This window comes from Dufourea novaeangliae, unplaced genomic scaffold, assembly GCF_001272555.1.
Source record: "Dufourea novaeangliae isolate 0120121106 unplaced genomic scaffold, ASM127255v1 scaffold109, whole genome shotgun sequence".
Classification (NCBI taxonomy): Eukaryota; Metazoa; Arthropoda; class Insecta; order Hymenoptera; family Halictidae; genus Dufourea; species Dufourea novaeangliae.
This window is the reverse complement of record NW_015373997.1, coordinates 319964-340167: the sequence shown is the minus strand read 5'-3', so window position 1 is coordinate 340167 and position 20204 is coordinate 319964. Positions and strand designations below refer to the sequence as shown.

At 43.3% G+C, this 20204-nt stretch overlaps 1 protein-coding gene across 1 annotated transcript; it reads right to left on the bottom strand.

The window, feature by feature from the left end:
- Positions 1-1406: 1406 nt before the first annotated feature.
- LOC107188031 (cysteine-rich protein 1-like) lies at positions 1407-11149 on the bottom strand. The gene is made up of 3 exons (XM_015576253.1): positions 10846-11149; positions 1799-1951; positions 1407-1634 (listed from the first exon to the last, which is right to left on the bottom strand). Exons 1-3 carry the CDS (start codon positions 10883-10885, stop codon positions 1591-1593), a joined length of 237 nt encoding a protein of 78 aa, XP_015431739.1. The 5' UTR covers positions 10886-11149; the 3' UTR covers positions 1407-1590.
- Positions 11150-20204: the final 9055 nt, after the last annotated feature.

Below are 20204 nucleotides of genomic sequence, written 5' to 3'. Positions count from 1 at the left end.
AAAATTACTTTAGATTCCTTTTCCTTATTCTGTAAATTCATTGATTAGAATATTAATGCTACTGGAAGTATGAATATTTCCACAGGACAATGATACAAATGGAACTTTAACACTTTTTTAAGTGTTACAGTGATATATCGTTGGCCTCCGTATTAGCGCACTGCGCCGAACGCGGATAGCATGATCTTGTAGTCGCAAGGGAGCAATTGAATCGAATAAACGTATTGTACCGTGGCGCATCGTATTGTATTTCAAACTTTTATAACATTATAATGTATATGTATACATATGTATATTCCTATAAACATGCGTCAGTTAATATAAGCTTCATTTCATCGAATTGTCTTAAATATAACTGCATAAACAGTGTAGAATCTTATACTAATTATAGTTGTCTGGTTCAACAGGTTTCTACAGAAACTAACTACTGCCTACGTCTTTTAAACCTGGGCTGTAGTAGTATCTGCAGAAACTGCCATGGTTGCTGGGGTTACTATATAATTTGCTTACGGAAGCACACACAAGTGGCAATCAGATTTTGACCATGTTCTCGTCACACGGGGTCTCAGGCGCCTCCACCGGGGGCTCTGTGACCCCGCGTTCTCTCCACACGGGGTCACTGGCGCCACCTGCGGGGGTTCTATGACCCCGCGTGCTCGTCACACGGGTCACAGCGCCTCCGCCGCGGCGCGGGGGGCGGGGCTCTATGACCCCGTGGTCTCTCCACACGGTGTCTGTGGTGCCACCTACTGGGGTTCCATGACCCCGCGCTCTCCGGCACGGGGGGTCTGTGGCGCCACCGCGGGGGTTCTATGACCCCATGCTCTTACCACACGGGGTCTCAGCGCCTCCACCGGGGGTTCTATGACCCCACGAGCTGACCACACGGGATCACTGGCGCCTCCACCGAATTGCTTTGACCTCACTTTTTCACACCCACAGGGTCTCTTACCACATTGTACGCACAGTTTCATCTATATAGAAGCATGTGACAATTTCAGAAAGAATTGCTATCAAATGACAAAACGGTTTCAGTTAGAGATAAAAATCAGTAGAAAAAACAAGAAATTCTAATGATAATACTAGAATTATTGAATGTTACAAAAAGGTAACTTATTTAATTTACTAAAACGGCAATAATTCTAAACGGAAATTAATCTTTTTGCTAACGAATCCATGGAAGTGAAACGAATAGGTGCTGCCATGACTACAAAACATTATGAATCATATCTCTTTGTTGTCTGCACCGAGAATAATCAATCGTTGGAGGATAATGTAGGCCCCTTCTTTATTTATCGAGAATAAATCGCGTTCAGTTAAGAAATTGGAATGGTATTTAATGATTTTTACGCAAATTTTTATTTAACGACGTAACTAGTAAAAAGTTACATTATACATAATACAATCTTATAAAAAATTGAACATCTTAAGTATTTCGTAGCGTTCTATTCGTACATTTTACGAAATCATTGTACTTCGCGCATTTATTCTTAGGTGATCTGTTTAGTATTATATTAACAATAAATTCTATGGAACAGGTAACGCGTTTGATTTAGCAGTAAGTAGTTATCGCCGTTTGTTGTCGGATCGTTACTTTTTGTAAACGTAGCTCTCCGCACCGCCTCGTCCAAAGCCTGCAAGAAAAGAGGGATTACACATCATGACGATGAAACCTGTTGCAAAATGGCACTACTTTACTAAATACTTCAAAATATACAGACAGGAAGAGACTAATAACAATTACAATATGTATTGATTAGATCCTCGAGTTTCTTTAAGAATTTTAGTTGTTGCTCACCTCCAGGACCGAATAGGGCAGCATAACACGGATGATTGCAGTACGGCTTGCCTTCGTGTTCCGAATGGCTACCTGGTGTCAGCGTTTTGTTACACTTTTCGCATCGTAAACAGGCACCGTGCCAGTCTTTCCCCAAGGAAGTCTTTCTTTCAGCTGCAACAACCAACAAGTTATGCATCAGTCCTCTACAATCTGTTCTTATATTATCCAAGAGTATTTACGGTATTATTGTTAACAATATTAATGATAATATTAATAATACTATTATCATTATGACGTCTTTATTAAAACCGAACGGTTCGGCGGGTAAAAGGGAAGCGAGGAAATTACATATTGCCTTCGATCAGAAGTATTCGCTTGACCTCAATCCACCACCGCAAAGCCCCACATGGTCATGTTCCCGATAGAGAAGCCCAAAAGAACTTTTATCAACTCCCGGTTAAGTAAACCGTGTGTACTTGTTGACAGTCGTATAATACGGTCTCTCATAATATCTCGGTGGATTGGAGAAGTATTATCTGAAAGATTACCGGAAAATCTAGTTTCTGTTAACTAAGAAAAAATAAAATACTAAAGAATAAATAAATCACAAATTTTATCCATCTATGATTATTCCAATGTACACACAAAAAATTAATGAAGATTATAATCTCTTATTCACATTAATACTTATTCGCCAATGGCCTTTCCCATGAAAATTCTTCGCTGTCTCCGAAACTTGACTATCAAGAGAATCGAAAATGTCAAAAAGTAGGAACTATGATGCATTAAAAAAAAAAAAAACGATTTTAACCATACAGTAAGTGAGGTGATCTAGTACATATTACAACCTAGACCAAAATAATGACAAAACAGTGCCCATCGATCCACTTGAAAGGAAAAAGAACAAAAAAAAACTTAAACAAAAAAGTAACATCTGTTAAACTGCAACTCTTAACGGCGGATTAGTTGGCTAATGCCCCTTGTCGGAAATGAAAGGGCTCGAGGTATGACGACGTCATCGACGAGACCGGATCGATCGCTGGCAGACAATGCAACACGCTCCGTGGCTCTGTTTGAAAATCCTCCCTCGCCCGCCCAGTCCGCCCCTGATCAGAACGCAGAGAAACATCCCCATCCGGGACTCTCTTGTCGCGCGATCACCCGCAGACGGCTCTCTTTCCGCCGTCTTCTCTCCTCCATTAGCAATTTCGTAATTATAAAATTGAATGGCCCGTCCTCGGAGGATCAGATCGCCCGATTCTAGTCATTCATCGGGGGCGCGAACGCGAAACCACCCCTGACGGCGGACCGTTCGTTCGCGGGAGGAAGAAAGAAAAAAAAAAAAATGCCGACGTAGCTTTAGAAAATATTCCGAGGGAACAGCGTTCGCGAGCGAAGCCAAGCATTGTCCACGGACGCCTCCGTGAATTCCCACGTGTGGACGATTCTTGGGCGAAGAACTCGCGGCGAGGAACGGGGAGAAACTGTCGCTCCGCGAGAATAATCGCGAGACGGGGAGGAACGGGTAGGCTGTGGGGAATGGTAACGCCGTCATCCAGGACAAGAGTCGCGTTAACGGGGGTGACTTTTGTTCGAGGTCGACGGAGAAACGAAGAGTCGCTTGATTAACCGAACGCATCTTGATTCCGGAGGATAGGGGTGAAAGAAATTTTTTGCTGTGTACCGAGCGAATGATATTTATTTACCGTAGAGTTCCAATAATACGACGTTCAATGATTCGGCAGATACAGATACAGTAAATCCTCGATGAGCGTTCAAAGGTTCCTCATTAACAAAAAGTCCCCAGGTGTAACGCTGACTTTTTAATGAGGTTTAGCACGGTGATAGAGTTTGGAATTCTGAAGTCAAGGATATTTGTTTCAGTCGTATGTGGCCATTAGTTTATGAAATATTTATTGTCAGTGCCGAGGAACCTTCGAACAATCGGCGAACCATATTTAGTACGAAAATAAAATTATAACACTTACTTTTTTTTATTTATAGCATTGATGCGGTATTATCGGAATTTTGCTGTACCTCAAATGACAACTACAATGAAACGGTAAAGAAACAGAATCACCAGTCCAAGACCCAATCTAAAAAATCGTACAATCTGTAAGACGTCGTGTGGCCATTATCAGGGACCACAAAATCCTCTAGTTGTCAATGTTAGCCGACGATAAGGACAAGATATCGTCGATCAGTTTTCTCAACGAAACTCCACTAAGCGAACCATGGTTATACAACTCCAATAAGATCCATCATAATCGAAGGTTCGACTTTAACCCCGTGCGCACTGGTGGATATTCCGCCCATTCGTCGGCGCATCGTCGCGGTCGCGGCTGCACACGCTCGGTCGGAAAGTCGACAAAAGGCCACGGGAATCAGAGGACGGGCGTGCGCGAGCGTATACCATTTTTTTTTTTTTTTGAAAAAAAAAAAAAAAAAAAAGAAAAGAAAAGCCACGGACCGGTGTGCCGCGGCGGTGCTGCTGGGCGGTTGGCATTCAAACGTTCCTCCGCGTCGTAAGAAGGAGCACAAAGGACGCTGGTGCCAGGCGAGGGGGAATTGGAAAATGACGAGAAGCGGAGAGACACAACGGTGGTACACCTAAAGGGGTCGGACAGAAGCCACCGTAGCCAGAGTGTACGGAGGGGAGGTGAGGGTCGGACACGGGATAGAGAAGGAAAACGGGACGAAACGAGAGAAAGGTGGTGTACGTGGAAAGGGGTGGAAAGGGGGTGGAGGAGGAGGGAATCGTAGAATGGAGCTACGGGAAGGAAAGAGAGAGGGGCAGAGCGTAAGAAGGGGTACGGCATAAAAGGCCATTAGTTAATTAACTCCTAATTATCTGGCGGCGGAGAAGCGAGTGCATAATCGTCAAGCATTGCTGCTGTGCAGTGGTAGCGCGAAAAGGCAGACAGTGCTGTGCACGGATCGTTGCGCTCGGGCGCCAAACAATCGGCGGCTGCTGATTGCATAGGCTCTCGGTACATCATCCCTTGGTCTTTCCAATGTTTCTCTCTCTTTCTCTCTCCCTTTCCCCTTTCTATGTTTCGTGTTTTTCTTCTTTATTTCATCGGCAGACTATTCTCCATCCTGGCCGCCCGACTGTTCCTCCGTTTCTTTCAAACCGCCGAGCCCACCCCTGTCCACCCTTGCCCATGGAGAGATTCCCTGAAAAACTCGTCCCTTACACTCTTCCTCCCAGTTAGCATCCTTCTACGCCCAGGGGGTTGAAGGTAGGCAGAAATGGTTCCTTGGTTTTCTTCTCTCCGTCCAAGCCTACTCTCCTCGTATTCTTCCTCCTCGCCTTCGTTCGCCACCACGAACCCTCGTACCCATTCTTCTGCAAACCTGTTTCCTCTCTGTTCTTCTTATTATTTACCTCCCCCCTCCCAACTCGCCTCGTTGGCTGCGTTGTGTCTCTGTGTCCCCCGTTGCTGGACACTTTATTGTTGTTCCTTACGACGCAACGTGACTCCGGATACGGTTTCCTCGACTCCAACCTCCCCTTCGCCCCTTTCGTTGGATTCATTTTTTTGCGCGACGACCCGCGTGGATCACGACGTATTTATATACCCGTAGTCAGAGGGATGACTGGATCAAGGATGATTACGCGGCTTATTATGATTCCCCGTTTCTTTTTTCGGGGCTCGATGAAAAATATTAACGACGAGATCGTACGCGCGAGGCGCTCGTATCGAAATCCCGGGCCTGACTACACGAAACAATTTAGAATTCTTGCTTGTCTGTGTGTGTTATTTCTTTGTGTTTTATCGTTGTTTTCGGGTCGTCGGTGATGTCGGGTGACAGTGGCGCTTTGAGACTCGAAGAGCTCCGTGTGGGTGTATAGGTACTGGTGGACACCGATAACGTTGGCACAGACGTAGTATTCATTCGCTGGACGAATCGATGCATTTAACGCGATCGCTATTTTTTCAGCTTCGGGAAAAATTTACTCGAGCCCTCTGTTATTTACAGCTTCTACGATTATTCTATTTGGCTCGTGTGTAAGAAAAAGGATACAAAACTTCGAACTGGTTTGAAGAATGTCGAAATCGAGTAAATTCTGGTGGGCGGGCAAGAGAATATAAATTAGAATTATTAATTTTGCAGAGAGCCACTTATAATATTTAATATTAAATATAATATTATAAGCGCTTCTCTACAAAACTAATAATTCTGACATATACTCCTTTGCCCACCCACCAGAGAAATATCTTTTCCATGTAACTGAGCTGCCTGGAAGAACATATTTATTCCCCATGGCAGGCATTTGCTTATTGAGAGAAAACAGAAACTACGTACAAAAGATTCTTAATATGTATAGTAATAAAAAGTTGCATTTAGACCATTATTCTTGTTACAAACGAGCATCGTACTTTATCATTTTCGCATATACTGTTATTATCGTTCCGACTTCGAATAACATACATTTTTGCAGGCAACCATAAACTGCTTCCTCTGTGTTAAGAATCCTATGAGTATCAGAAGCCATTAGATTCTCCGCAACGTGGTTTCCCGTTTAATTGAAACGAATCAACCAGCCATAAGATCGGAAAAGAAGTCGAGAAATGCTTGAAACAGTTCGAAATCAGCCGGGCGGTCGTTGGAAAGGCTTCCCTTCAGTCAGATCTCGCGAACCGTTCGCAAAAATTAAGTCGAAATACCGGACGAGGTACGCGCTTCGGCAGACGCTAAGAAATCATTTAAACGTGGCTTATTTCAAAGCCTACGGTTCCCGATTTCTCAAAGAGTCCCGGGCAATCTCTCACGAGCAGGCTCAAAAAGCCTCGCCAGCTTTACGGCGCACATCGCCGTAGAATACCCCGTTCGGAAACAAAGAAAACGCAGGTTGAAAAGCCGCGAATGCCTTCTTCGCGAAACTCGCCCTTCCGACATGCAGTCGCGGTTCATCCTCTTCGACGGAGACGAACGGTAAGTTACTTTGTTGGCGAACGTCAAAGAATCGTGTCGACGACTAATTAAATCCATCTTTGGCCAAAGACTCATAGTTAACCCCGATCGAAAAGTAGCTCACATACACCTGAAATTTCAAGACGTAAAGTGTAATAATAGTTGTGTGGATACATGGGAGTAGCCAAGGGGGGCGGGGAGGGAGGTTCTTGCCCCACCCTACAAGAAAAAAATTGAATTTTGACCTCCCCCCCCTTCCTTCCCAGAGTCACCAAATTTTTGCATAATATTTAATATTGTAGTATAATTTGAAACACGATCAACAGCCTCTATTAACAAAACGCATACAATTTGAACGATTTATGAGTTTAAAAACAAAATAAAGTGTGTCTGGCTACGTACAGCCTTTTTCACTGTGGCAGACGATGTGTTAATATTTTTGCCCCCTCCTAACTGATAACGTGGCTACGCCCATGTGTGGGTATAAGATGTTACGTTGGGAGTTTCAAATCTTGGATGTAAGTATACTCAGCGGGAACGACTTGGTCTGTGAAATATTAGATCGTCAAATGTAAAGTGTTGTATTTTTAGTGGCTTCTGATTGATCTATTGGACTTTAACCTGCTAACTACGTTTATGTACTAGAGTAGACACCTACTTTATTGCTTTAGTCAAAATATCTAGAATATTTCTTGCCGATCGGCAGTATGGGGCTTCTTTAAATAACATCCAAATATTGGAAAAACGGTATTACTGTGACTACTACTTCATTATTTATCGTGAGCAAACATATTGTTTATAAAAAAAAGAAAAAAATGTTTTCAAAGGTGGTTTAAACAGTCTCAACATGATTAATGATTCCTAATTTTGTGAAAAAAGCAATTAGAGCCTTAACATTCAGCCACAAATCAACCTCGAGGAAAATGTCAAACGAACTCTCGCGATAACCTTAACGAAGAATTTTCGATCGGCGTCAGGCGCCTGCGTTTGATTCTCCATTGTTACTGTGGCAAATATTGCACGTCGAAAACAATGGAATTATACGAGACACATATCTATATGTATATATTACACTTCGTTTAAACGCAGACGCACATATCTGACGCTTATATGAAATGCTACATTTAAAGTGAAATTTTCGATAAACATCTGACGCGTCCGAAGCAAACGCTCTTTAGAAGTTTCAAGTCGATGACAATGAACTGAATGGAGAAACATGTATAGATCGCACTTCGTTTAAACGCGGACGCACGTATCTGACGCTTATGGGAAGACCCGCCTTTAGCCAGCTTATAGTGCGTCTGCGGTCGCCATCGAAGACTGGCGCGGATAAACGGAACCGGAGGAGGCATCGACGACTCGTTCCCTTCGGGCGCGCGAGTGGAAGCTTCGTATTCAGAGAGGCTCGCTTTTAATTGCGCGCTTCCTCTTTCGAGCGGCCTTTTAGACGGCCGTTAAAGCACTATTAGTGCTGAAAGCGGATTTTTCTGAATGCGCTGCGTCGCTACTCCCGCGCTCGCGCGCGCCCGTCACGCTGACGCTCGCCCGGCTGCGTATACCGTGAGTGGGGGCTTTCAGATCGGCGCAAGTAGGCGTGCGGAGGAACGGTTGCCGAGGCAAGGGGCGAATTAGAGAGACGACACTCTTTTTTTCCTTGTATCGCGGAAAAATGTTTCAAAGTGGGAAGGTCATTGGCCTCTAAACTCCTATACGGGGGTACGCGTTTTCAGTCCGTCAGTAGGGATAGAGGTTTAGGAGAGCCAGGAGGAAAGGACGGTAGAAATGCTGATCCTCTAATTCTACGGTCGCAAGAATAGGGGACAGGTGAGAATTTCAATTTGGTTATGACAGAAACAGTGGTCCGTAGGTATTTGATTCTTAGATGTTGTTCAGTGGATGGTAGATGTGTCTTGTGAATTTAGGAGAGGAAAAAATTTAATAGATTTTTCGAGCATTATATATATAGACAGCCTTGTTGTAGATCATCCAGGAGATTGTCAATAATGTGAATATTAATGTAGGAAATGGAATGAAGGACTTCAGTCTCGAGTATAAGTGTAGTGTTTTTATGAAAAGGATAACAGACAAGGTTCAGATAATAGTATCACGTCGTTGGTAGAGTCAATCCTGAAAATTAATTCCAGCTAGTAATTAAGGAAATTTGAATATAGAACCTTGTGACAAGTTTATGATATAACCTGTTTAAGTTGTAACAACCTAATCTATATGAGAAGAATGTGGAATCAAGTGCACATTGCAGATACGCAGAAACGTGACAACAAGGCTAATTTTTAGAGCGTTAGACGTGCAGTCGAGCAGAGCGACGGGTGCATTGTGTTAATTGAAAATATTGAAGGCTACTTTGATGTGACATCGAACGTTAGTAATGATAATATTTATAACTGCATTTGTTAATATTATAAGTGCAAAGTTGTTTAACACGTTTGTGAAAATTTGCATAATGTCGCATTTGATACGTTCACATCACGAAATAGCATGTGTTTTCGAGCTAAACCACGTGTTTTGATTTGTAAATCGAATTGTAAAAAACGAGATCCATAACCAAGTCAAATGAAAACGGTGTTCAACAATATTAATTTTTTTATTTCATACAGTTCTGCATGCACACGGACACTACGTATAAATGAATAAACTCCGTAGTCTAATGATAAAACAGACGACACGTACAATCAAATGAAAAAATTATCTGAATGCTAACGTCCGTGTCAATGCTATTAAAAGAGTCGCACAAAATAACATTACGACAATGAACATGTTTACGATATCTCATAGAATAGTCATAAATGCATTTCAATAATGGCCATTACAATTGACAATTTCACTAATCTTTATAGTCCACGGCTTTTCACGCGCCACGTTTTGCCATCGCGAATCCAGCGAGTCTTGCATATATCATCCGTTCGACCGTGACTACAATCGCGGGTGATTATAATAACGCATACTAATAATAGAAATAACAAGAAAAATAGAAAGACGTTTCGGATCGTTGCAAGTCGGCCTGCAGATACATTCCACAACCAGTCATTCGTATTTAATTATAACACAAATCACGCGAACTACACCTATACACAATCACGCGTATTTCATTGTATAAAATTTCCTTCCTAGTGACTCGTATTACTCACTATCCTACATTACGCGTCTGCTTGTATACAGTGGGCCGAGGCTGACATAATGTTTGTCAAGGTGGACCGCGAGGTCGTCTAATGACATCATTGGTGTCGTCATTTCCAGCGGTCGCCGGTTTTCGCGACCGAATACGCGAAATTACGAACAGGTGAGTGCATTTTTCGTTGTCGATGGGAAAGTACGAAAAGAGGCAAACGGCTGGCGTCATAATGGAACGCTTCGTTTGCGTCAGAGGTAGATGGATTCGTCATCTAGGTTAAGAATTTCCAATAACGAAGGAAAGCTAAGGATATACTTGCACATTCGTACACTGACTAAACTGAAGCCAATGAATAGGATTTTTTAACAGTGGAACTACCAAAGTAGTCAAAATGACTCGTTAGTAAACTCGTATAATGATGATTAGAATATTTCACCTTACGACAATTATATGTGCATCCATGTACCTTTAACCTAGGTAAACATTTTCACTATCACACAGTTACTTTAGCACAACTGTATAATACTATAGTCCCACCTTAAAATAAAAGCGATCATTACGTAGTTACCGTTATTTACAAAACCACAAAACTTGAAAACTAAGCTTACATATCTTCGAAAAACCTTCGTCTGCTTAACGATAAAAAAGTTCCATTTCTCGGATAATCATTCGTCGCATTTGTAGCGCTAAACAATTTAACTGGCCAATTGTCTACACGTCTTCGTCCGCATAAATGCAAATACTTATCAAGATTCATTGAATATCAGCTAAAAAGTTCTTTACCTCACTAATACGTTATAAAAATTCTTTCATCTACAGCACCTACTTGGACTTCAAGAAATAAGCACTCGACTCTCCAGCACACCTAAACCTTTACCCTATCCCCACCCAAACAGGAACTACCTGATCCCGGCACCACACTGAGTTCAATTCAGACTACAAAATTCTACAGCTACATAGTCTCTCGATTCGCTAATTCGATTTTAACAAGCAGAAATTCGAATTTTTCACTCACCGAAATAGACGGGCTTGTCGCACTTCGGGCAGTTCGGCATGTTGGAGTCGGGATCTCTGCGAACGGTGTGTACCTCCGAGCAACGGTTCTCCAAAGGATCCTCTCGGCAGCGTGGTCAAGCGCACACTGGGCCCCCAGTTCTGCGAGGTAACGCGATACTCACCAGTTGATTGAGCGTGCGGACGTGTGTTAACGCAAAGCATGGACAGTGTGTGCGTACGTGTGTGTGTATATGCATGCGATGGAACTCGTGCTAAGGTCGCGTCAGCTTGGAAATGGTATACACACTATTCCATACACACCACGGGTCTGAACGCGAGTGTACATGTACCTGAACTTGAGAATCGAGCCTCCGTCTGCGCTCGTCGTTCCGCGTGCAGTTGTAACGGTCGCCGACTGAGCGGGAACGGACTTCTTCGGCCGATGAATCGGCCTCCTCCGACGTCGCTCTTGGACGAAACCGTCCCGTTATCCATTGTTGACAGATTCGTTATCGAATGGTGCATACCCAACGCGTTCATGAGTATTCAACGCGATCCTTGAGCCGGTTCGTACGACGAGTAACGGAGCAACGTTACGCTTGAAATACATTTGATATTATCACCGTTGTCGGCGATTATGCAGGACATGGTTCTTTATGGAGTTTGTTGCACGGAACTGAAGTCAATCGGGTGTTTGTTTACATCCCATTCAGGCAAACTTGCAAAGGCAAATTTTGTTCAATGCCTGTTATAAAGTTATGGTTACAAGTTTCATGCATGATTTGTTATAAACAACTTGCGCGCATACTGGCAGCAAATTGGCTCGCGCAGACTCTGTTCCGGTTCTACCTTGAATTTGACATAGGTCATGTTGCAAGACTTTCTGGCAATTTGTTTTAGCATTTTGTCAGTTGGCGTTGCCTGTAAAGTCCAAGCCAAATGCGGAAACAGATGGCTATGGTTTTTTAGACAAGTTTTGTCATTATTTGCTGGTATATGCTTGAAACGTGTACACAGCTGATTATTAGGAAATCATTGAAGGTTTTGTTGACGTCTACGTGGAATAAAAACGCAACCTCCTGAGCGCTAAGTGCTTCACATTTGAATGTCTATTATGGAAAGATACTTAGAATGTAGCACAGAGTATTCACATAATGAGATTTGGAGTCCGTTAGTGGTTATGACGGAGTCATAAATGTTACACAGATGTTGTTACTAAAATTATTACTGGAAACTTTGGTTGCATCCCCGTGACGGCGGTGTATAGCAGGTTGCTATCGAACAGGCGCCCGAGCATGCAATTTTAACCCTTGTGTAGGTAATCGGGTATCCAGGTACCAATTTCTAAATTTCTTTTCACAATTTTTTATGTTCTTGTCTAAACCAGCACTTGGTATATTATTGGAAGGGAAACTAACAGTTTCGGAAAACTATGAAAGTAAAATTATCTATGTTTATCTAATCTGTAAGTATAGAAGTATATTTCGATTGCTCAATAACCTTGAATATTTTGGTTGCCTACACAAGGGTCAAAATTGTTTATTAACCCTTTCGGTGCGGCAATACTTTTGACGAATGGGTCGCGTGTGCATGGAATATCGTTTATCTTCGTACAATTTAAAGAAAATCGAAGAAATAGAAGAAATACATGTATATTTCAATTGCAGATACTATTTAAAGCAGTTCGAGTTGTGGCTGTCGTTTGCGTGCGCGACGGTGTCGCTGAGCATTTCGCAGTCCAGTGGGTATACAGAAGAGACCGAGCCTAGGGGAGATGTATTAAACGCCCCTCAGCGTCCCCATTACTCACAACGGACGCTACGTACCATCAGCACGGCGGTCTTACTTCTCTGGATACAAATGATGCTGGTAATCGGTCGTCTCCAGCGTGCGGATATTACATACTTATGTTCTCCACGGTGCTGACGAATATTCTGAAGGTCAGTGGATGGAACGATCGATAGCTATACAACCCATCCGCGACTGGAGATGCGTGATAATTATTTTTATTTACATCCGCCCGACTATACTGACTGAAAATAACGAGACACAACGATCATACTCTGTATTACAAGAACTTACAATTTTCCTCGTCGCCGCAGACACGTTGGAACACCGCGAATAAAAAGCCAGACGTATTCCGCGGCCTATAAAACGTTTTTCACGAGTTGGTCTTAACAGGTACCAACGTTAACCCTGATTTAATACCGGGACTTGGGGTGGATTTTAATTTCGTCTGTGTTACGGGAAGATCCGCATTTAATCGGAACGAAAGGCACCACACGACGGAGGCTCTTCCCTTCCGACGAATATCGTTAGAAATGAAAAAAGCTGGGAGAGGGGGACGGATGGGAGGACCAAGATTCTAAATGTCTCCTCGGTGATACGGCTCCCATCAGGACCCACTTGCCTACCCCTACACGCGAGCCCGCCACCCTCGCGATTATAACAACGTGCATCCGGGAGCTTTTTATTTCCTTTCAGGTTCTCCTAGCGTTCGTCTGCCTGATTGTCGGATTCGCGTTCAGCTTCGCCGTTTTGTTCCGCGGGAAGGACCAGTTTCGCAATTTCTGGAGGGCCTTCGTGAAGACCGTGGTAATGATGACGGGCGAGTACGAATACGGGGATCTGTTCGCGGACGGGAAGGATGGGAACTCCTTCCTACCATTCATGAGCAAGGTCGTGTTCCTTGCTTTCGTTATGCTCGATAGTATCGCTCTGATGAACCTGATGGTCGGTCTCGCGGTCAATGACATCCAAGATCTCGTAGAGGCAGGTAAGAAACGTCGATACTCCTCCCATGAGTATCTTTGATATCGATTAGGAATCTGTAAATATCTTCGGTTCAATCTTGTCCGGTGAAAGAAAGCTTTACTGCAAGAGATTTAATATTTTTTCATTGATGTCAATTGATCAACGATCTTTCTTTGAAAGGGTTACGTATTACGAGACACGGAAAACAATATTTTTTATATACAGAATAGATCATTTCAGGGTCATATTAATCAATTGCTGAAGCAGACCGAATTTATGAGTCATTTAGATAATATGATGTCGCACAAAATCTTCAACGACAAATGGCTACACCCTCGGTTCAAATCGTTTCTGTACTCGAGACGTCGCATTCCTCGAAAAATTCGATTCAGTTATAACAAACATCGTTTGCCTGATTCATCCGCCGGCAGTCCAGCCTACCTCAAGGAGGCGTTGATCCGGTTGCAAAAAGTAAGCAAAGGGTAAGTAAATTATGGTGCAATCGATGGAGAACTTTCGTCGGGGGACGGTGAACCGCAAGCACTTTGCGCTTTAATTAATAATTCCACTATAACGACCTCAACTTCCAGCAACTTTAAGAAAGTACCTACGTGTTTTTTTCAGGCCGATAACGAACGGCGAGCACGGAAGTGACAACGGCGACACAGAACTGAAGTTGTTGCTCAAAGAACTGTTGTTTCAGCTAAGGACGCCTTATTATTCTAGCGCAGTAGGAGGAACGATTTCGAGACGATCAAGTTTATAGCAATGCATCACAATGCAAATCGGTTTTCAGAGAATCTACTTTTTTAGACTGGTTTTATTGTAGACTGTTATATTTTCACAGTAACCGACGGAACAACGAAACCCTGCATGTATTTAAAAAAAGATATAGTACAAACACACAACAATAAGCGAATAAGATCAACGACAAATCGAGACATTGTTATAAAAATAAATTTTGAATGTGTTTTGTACACGATACAGTGTGGAACGTCGATATTACAGTGGTTGACTATTACCGATGCAGCACGGTGCAGTTTTGATTTGAATACCGATGGCGTTGTAGATGTCTCTGCAAGACCCTTTTGAAGAGACTTCGAAATTCGCGTTTGGACAAAAATTACAAAAAGCTAAGAATTGTAAATGTGTTTCATTTTATTATCCAAAGATATATCTATAGACATTAATATTCGCATTAACTTATTTATATAGCTCATACTTACATGACATTTCTTATCGTAGTTTTGACGTTTCAAGAAACCTCCTTACATTTTTTACTCACGACATAGAAACATGAATTGTCAGTAAATAAAGTGGTCTATACCGAATCCTAAAGGTATGAACTATATTTATTCTCCTCTACCACCAGACATTCTTTTCTGTCGTTAATTCCATCAACGTGATTCATGGTAGATACCTAAGGAACCAGGCAACTTCGTACAGAATGCGTAATTGCAATTTGTTGATAAGATTTATATACGCGGCATAGAATTTACAAGCACGTTAATGCACGAACATACAAACCCGAACCGTGTTCGTTGCCCGGAGAATAATTAAGGTAACGACTAACAGAGGTACGCGCTGTTATTCCGACATCCGTGGTTATTTATACCGACGTAACATTCGTATGCGTAGTTTCCTAAGTACTCTTAAGTGTTTTAATATGACAAATAATAAATGAAAATTTTTCATTGCATAACTGAAAGAACTAAAACTTGTGAAGACAAATAAACAACCATATTTACATAGCTGCCGGTTACATCGGACGTGATACTATAAATGTTATTGGACCTTCAAGAACCCTAATCGAAGGTGACAGACAAATACATTCGATGTCCATTCTATCCTATATCTCGTCTGTAGTTGTACAATTCTCACGTTCTTAGCATCCAGGGCAGCACAAAAGTCCGCTTTGTTATCAGCTAATAGGGATACCAGTGTTTTGTGTCCAGATTTTAATTAAATACGTAAATCGGATAGGACGGTAGCGAGCGCATATGTTACCATAAATTATCGTTCACCCGCGGCTATAAAGAAATCACGCGTGTGCACCTGCCTTAACGGTCGCACCAGACTCGATGTGTATTCTGCGACAGTGGTTACTTTTCTTTTCGTGCAGACGTTATCAGGGGTAATATCATTTTACTGTATCGTGAATTGAATTAAATTAACTGAAGTTAAATTCATTGTGAATACCGAAGAATAAGAAGAGGCGTCGCTGAGCTGGATAAGAAGGTTGTAGCAACAGATTACATAATTTATAAGGTCGAGTTTAAAATGCAGAACAGAATTCAAGAAAAATTCACAAACGAGTCTCCCTAATTTAATCGATTCCCAGGTGAAAGATGACAGAAGAGAACAGGTACTCACATTTATAACCGGCAATTGTACTTACCTTCAGTTACAATAAATTATAGCCTCGAAGGTTGATATACAAGTTCCATGTAATTATATTTTCTCTACGCACAGTCTGAAAACTGCTATTCCCCTAAGAGGTTATGCTGGAATCACAACGTTACAACAATTACAAAAAGCATTATAAACAGTGAACATTTTACTGTTAGGATAGGAGACTTCTTCTGAGTAACTTGCTGTGATTGAAGAATGAAGCGACACTGAAGATTGTGAAATTATACAATAATTGACAGCGGTTTATTGTGTTTCGGGAATTGTAACGGCATTTTAGATGGCGTTAATAGCGGTGGTGTTAGTGGCTGGTGCGACAGCGTTGGCAGTGGTTGTAACGTTAACATTGGCAGTGGTGGTTGGAGTAATAGGAATAGCAACAATAGTAGTGGCAGTTTGGGCAGCGGGGGTGGCTGTGGCAGTGGCTGTGGCGGTGGTGGCAGCAGGGGTGGCGGTGGCGGCAGCAGGGGTGGCTACGACGGCAGTGGCGGTGGCGGTTTTGATTGCAGGGGCTGTAGGGGTTGCGGTGATAGTGACGGGGGCGGTTGCGGTAGGGGTTCCGATGACGGCGGCAGTGGCAACAACGATGACGACAGCGGCGGTGGCGAAGCGGTGGCGTCGTCGACAGGGACAGCAGCGCAGCATTGACAAAGACAGCGGTAGAGGTTCGGGCGAGCTCGCTTTGGCTCGGGTGGGGTCGGTTCGCCGCCTTGCCTGCCATGACTGGCCGGCCACGGCATCGCGGGGGGTGAGGCGGTGCGTCGGCGAGGGAAGCCGCGGCAGTAAATCCGCCGTCGCGATTGGTTGGCGCGTGGGAGAGCCGCCCGCCCGAGCTCTCTGTGGCCGGCAGTCGGCACCGAGCATCCAGACAGAGCACATCGAGCCATTGGAGTCGGGGTGGTAGACGGAAACACGCACCTCGGGACGTTATCACGGGCACGATGGCCGTCCGGCGCGTGCACCGTCAACATCAACAACAGAAACAGCAACGTTGTCACCGTTGTCGTCGTGGTGCTGTACTCGTCGCGCGTGTTGTAATTCTCACTTATCTGCACACGGAATCACAGAAGCCGCATCGTGCGCTCGCCAAAGTATCGTGGCCACCATCGTGCGGATACGTGGCGCGCGGATGGTGCACGCAATAAGAAACGAAAACAGAAAACAAAATCGGGCGCACGACGAACGGAAATTTGCTGTCCGCTTTTAATCCGACGCATACGGGCCCGCCGTTCGTACACACCACATACATACATATATAGTACATCCACGTTCCACGATTACCTCCTCTCCCTGCCCTCTCGTTTCCAGCGCCCGTAACGCAACTCCTTCTCTCCTTCTTGCGCGCCGGCCTTCCCACGCGGTCCTCGTATCTTCGGTGAGATTACGTTTCGGGTTAGTACGCAAGGAAAACGCGCCGCGACCGTTTTAAGCGTTGCTCCTTACCGTGCGTCGTTTTCAAATTCACTTGGTAAACGGGGAAAGCGTATGTAATATGTATATCGTTGTGTTTTGACTGGTGGTGCGTTTTATTTTTTTTTTTTTAAATTGTTCCGTTGTCGCGCGTTCTTTTCGGTGCAACGTTCTTGTGCCCGTTCCGGGAAAGTGTGCAACCTAACCTCCTCCGTCCACGACGGTAGCGACGGTGGTGTGACGACAAAAGTGACGGTGACGGTGAACCATTATTTCTCTGTGTTTCGTTCGATTGCATATATCCTCTGTTCTTGTGCGGCCAAACAGTGAGACAGAGGGGCCGAGTGTTGTCTGACGGTGTCATCTGTTTCGAAGTTACGCAGTCCCCCTTGTCGTCGATACCAATACTCGCGGTTCCGACGGATCGCTCGTCGTAGCAATAGTCGGTGCATCGTTCGTCGTAAGTAGTGGAAAACACCATCGCGGGCCGGTTTACGCGATCGGACACCGGCATTCGAAATTCCCGCGTCGGCCGGAACGGCCGCCTAACCTCTCGTTAGTCCATCGGACACACCTCTCGCGTTAACTCAGTGGACAACGAAAGACAGGAAGGACGGTGGCCGTCGCTCGGCCAGCAATAATGCCGCACGTGAACAACAACGGCGGCGGCGACGATCTTGGCAGCGAGGACGAGGTCAAGGTCTTCAAGGATGAGGGCGAGGACGAGAAGAGGTCCTCTGAAAACCTCATCGAGGAGAAAAGTTCCCTCATCGACCTCACGGAATCTGAGGTGCGTCGACAACCCCTTGTTATCGCCTTTGATTCGTCGTACGAATCACTAGCGTCGCCTACGAGCCATCACCGTCTTCCTTTATCCGCCTTGAAGCTCGTGACAGCCTAAGGACGTCGCCATTAAGTGCGTGCATGTGTGTTGCAGGAAAAGGGCTCTCTCGCCGATGGAACTTATGCGACGACAGGCAAGACGTCGACGAGATCGGACCTCAGCCCTGTCTTCGGTAAGTTGTGTTCATCATTCTGTTTTTTTTTCTTTTTATAACTGTAGAGAAGAAAAATCTCTTAGGTCTATTTGTCTGATTAACACGTTCAACCCGGTGTACACACTTTCTTGAGTTTCGTATCTTGAGACGGTTCGCATCAATTATTAAAAATTTATGACCGTCACCGGAGTTGACAAATATGAAAAATCTTTCCAAAAAATTATAATAGTACAGATAAAAATACTAAATAGAAAAATATCGATAGAGTGTCATAAAACAATGTCTGCTTGAAGGATTTAAATCGGCAGCGGGAAAGACAATAAAGATTCAAACTTATAGCCCCACTGGTAACTTTCAGCCATCTTTAGATAAATTATCTTCCAAAAGATTGCATGCTGCGGCAGGGAATAAAAATTTTATGTTTCATAAAGAATAAAAATGACCAAACTTTCTTTATTTTTTTATATTTTATAATTGTATTCTTATTTTTTCATTTATAAAACAAAGTAATTCAATTCCTAACATGAATGTATAAATTTATACATCTCTTACTTAATACGGTCAGGTTAGTAATGTAATGATGAATCTCGGTGGATTAAGCCAGGTTGAACGTGTTAACAACATCACGTAATTTGAACCGATACGTCTCAATAACGTTCGAAATATTTAATCGTGATTCAAACGACAAAAGCTAGTGATATTACGTTTACCAATAAATAATTTGACAACATAGTTTAATTTCCAAGTAAATTTTCGTACTATACATACATTGAATATTATTCAGATACAATCGAGTCTTTAATTCAACAGAATCCAATGGGTTATCTGTTTGTATACCTATTAATCCTCTGTAATGTGCAAACAGAATTGCGAATAGATTCACGTAATTGATCGTGCACGATTTATCGATATAGATCGATCACTGTAAATAAAGTTTCCGGTTTTAACTCGCCGGAAATCTGTAATTTTTCGTACGCCATTTGCAAAACAACTCGAGCACAAGGAAAATCGTGTTTTCTGACACGCGATTGTATCATCGATATAACGTAGAGATCAGAAACTCTTCAGACGTAATTCTCCCGACGGACGTTTATCGTTGGCTCGGCTATGAAATCTGATAACGTGTTATGATATTATATGCGTGTCGCGGGTGGGTGAAGGGAGCCAACTCTGATTCATATAAATTAACGTCATTGTAGGTGGTTATCTTACGATCTTGTAACGTAATCTACTCGTGGCAAATCGCTTTTATGCTCTAATGATAATTTAGACGGGTCGCGTCAGTCCGGGACTCGAACACAACGTTCCAGCATTCCCGTCCGCGCCACGATCAATAGTATCGCTCAAGAATAAGATTATCGGTATCGTATTATCATTGATTGCACCGAGAATCATTAGACAGCACCTAACATTCTCGCAGTCGTTTTTGATTTAGTTGGCGCGCTACCATCGAAAACACAAACTGTCCAGCTTCCGTATCATCTCTCGTTAACTACACACGCGTTTATCGCCAGGACAGTTATTCTACCATGTTCGAACGAATAATCGAAATTCCAAGGTGAAACATCGATAAAATGCTTATTTGATTTTTTACTGTTCTTTTTCTGTCGGAGTTTACCTCCTTTGCCATTGCATAACTCTTATCAGTCAGCAATGTTAATAGAAGGAATATTTTCACCGTTTACACCGCAATGAATGTACGTCGTATCACAATGTGGCCGGGTGTATCAACAACAACCTTGTGAAACGTAATTTTACGCAACCAGAGCCCGTCGATGTGTTGACATGCCGGTAGTGTAACTGACCT

Excerpts from the sequence above, each read along its gene's own strand:
- LOC107188031 (XM_015576253.1), bottom strand. The coding sequence starts at position 10,885 with ATGCCGAACTGCCCGAAGTGCGACAAGCCCGTCTATTTCG. Across the intron at positions 1,952-10,845 it reads CGACAAGCCCGTCTATTTCG|CTGAAAGAAAGACTTCCTTG; the intron begins GTGAGTGAAAAA and ends TGGTTGTTGCAG. Across the intron at positions 1,635-1,798 it reads TGCCCTATTCGGTCCTGGAG|GCTTTGGACGAGGCGGTGCG; the intron begins GTGAGCAACAAC and ends CTTTTCTTGCAG.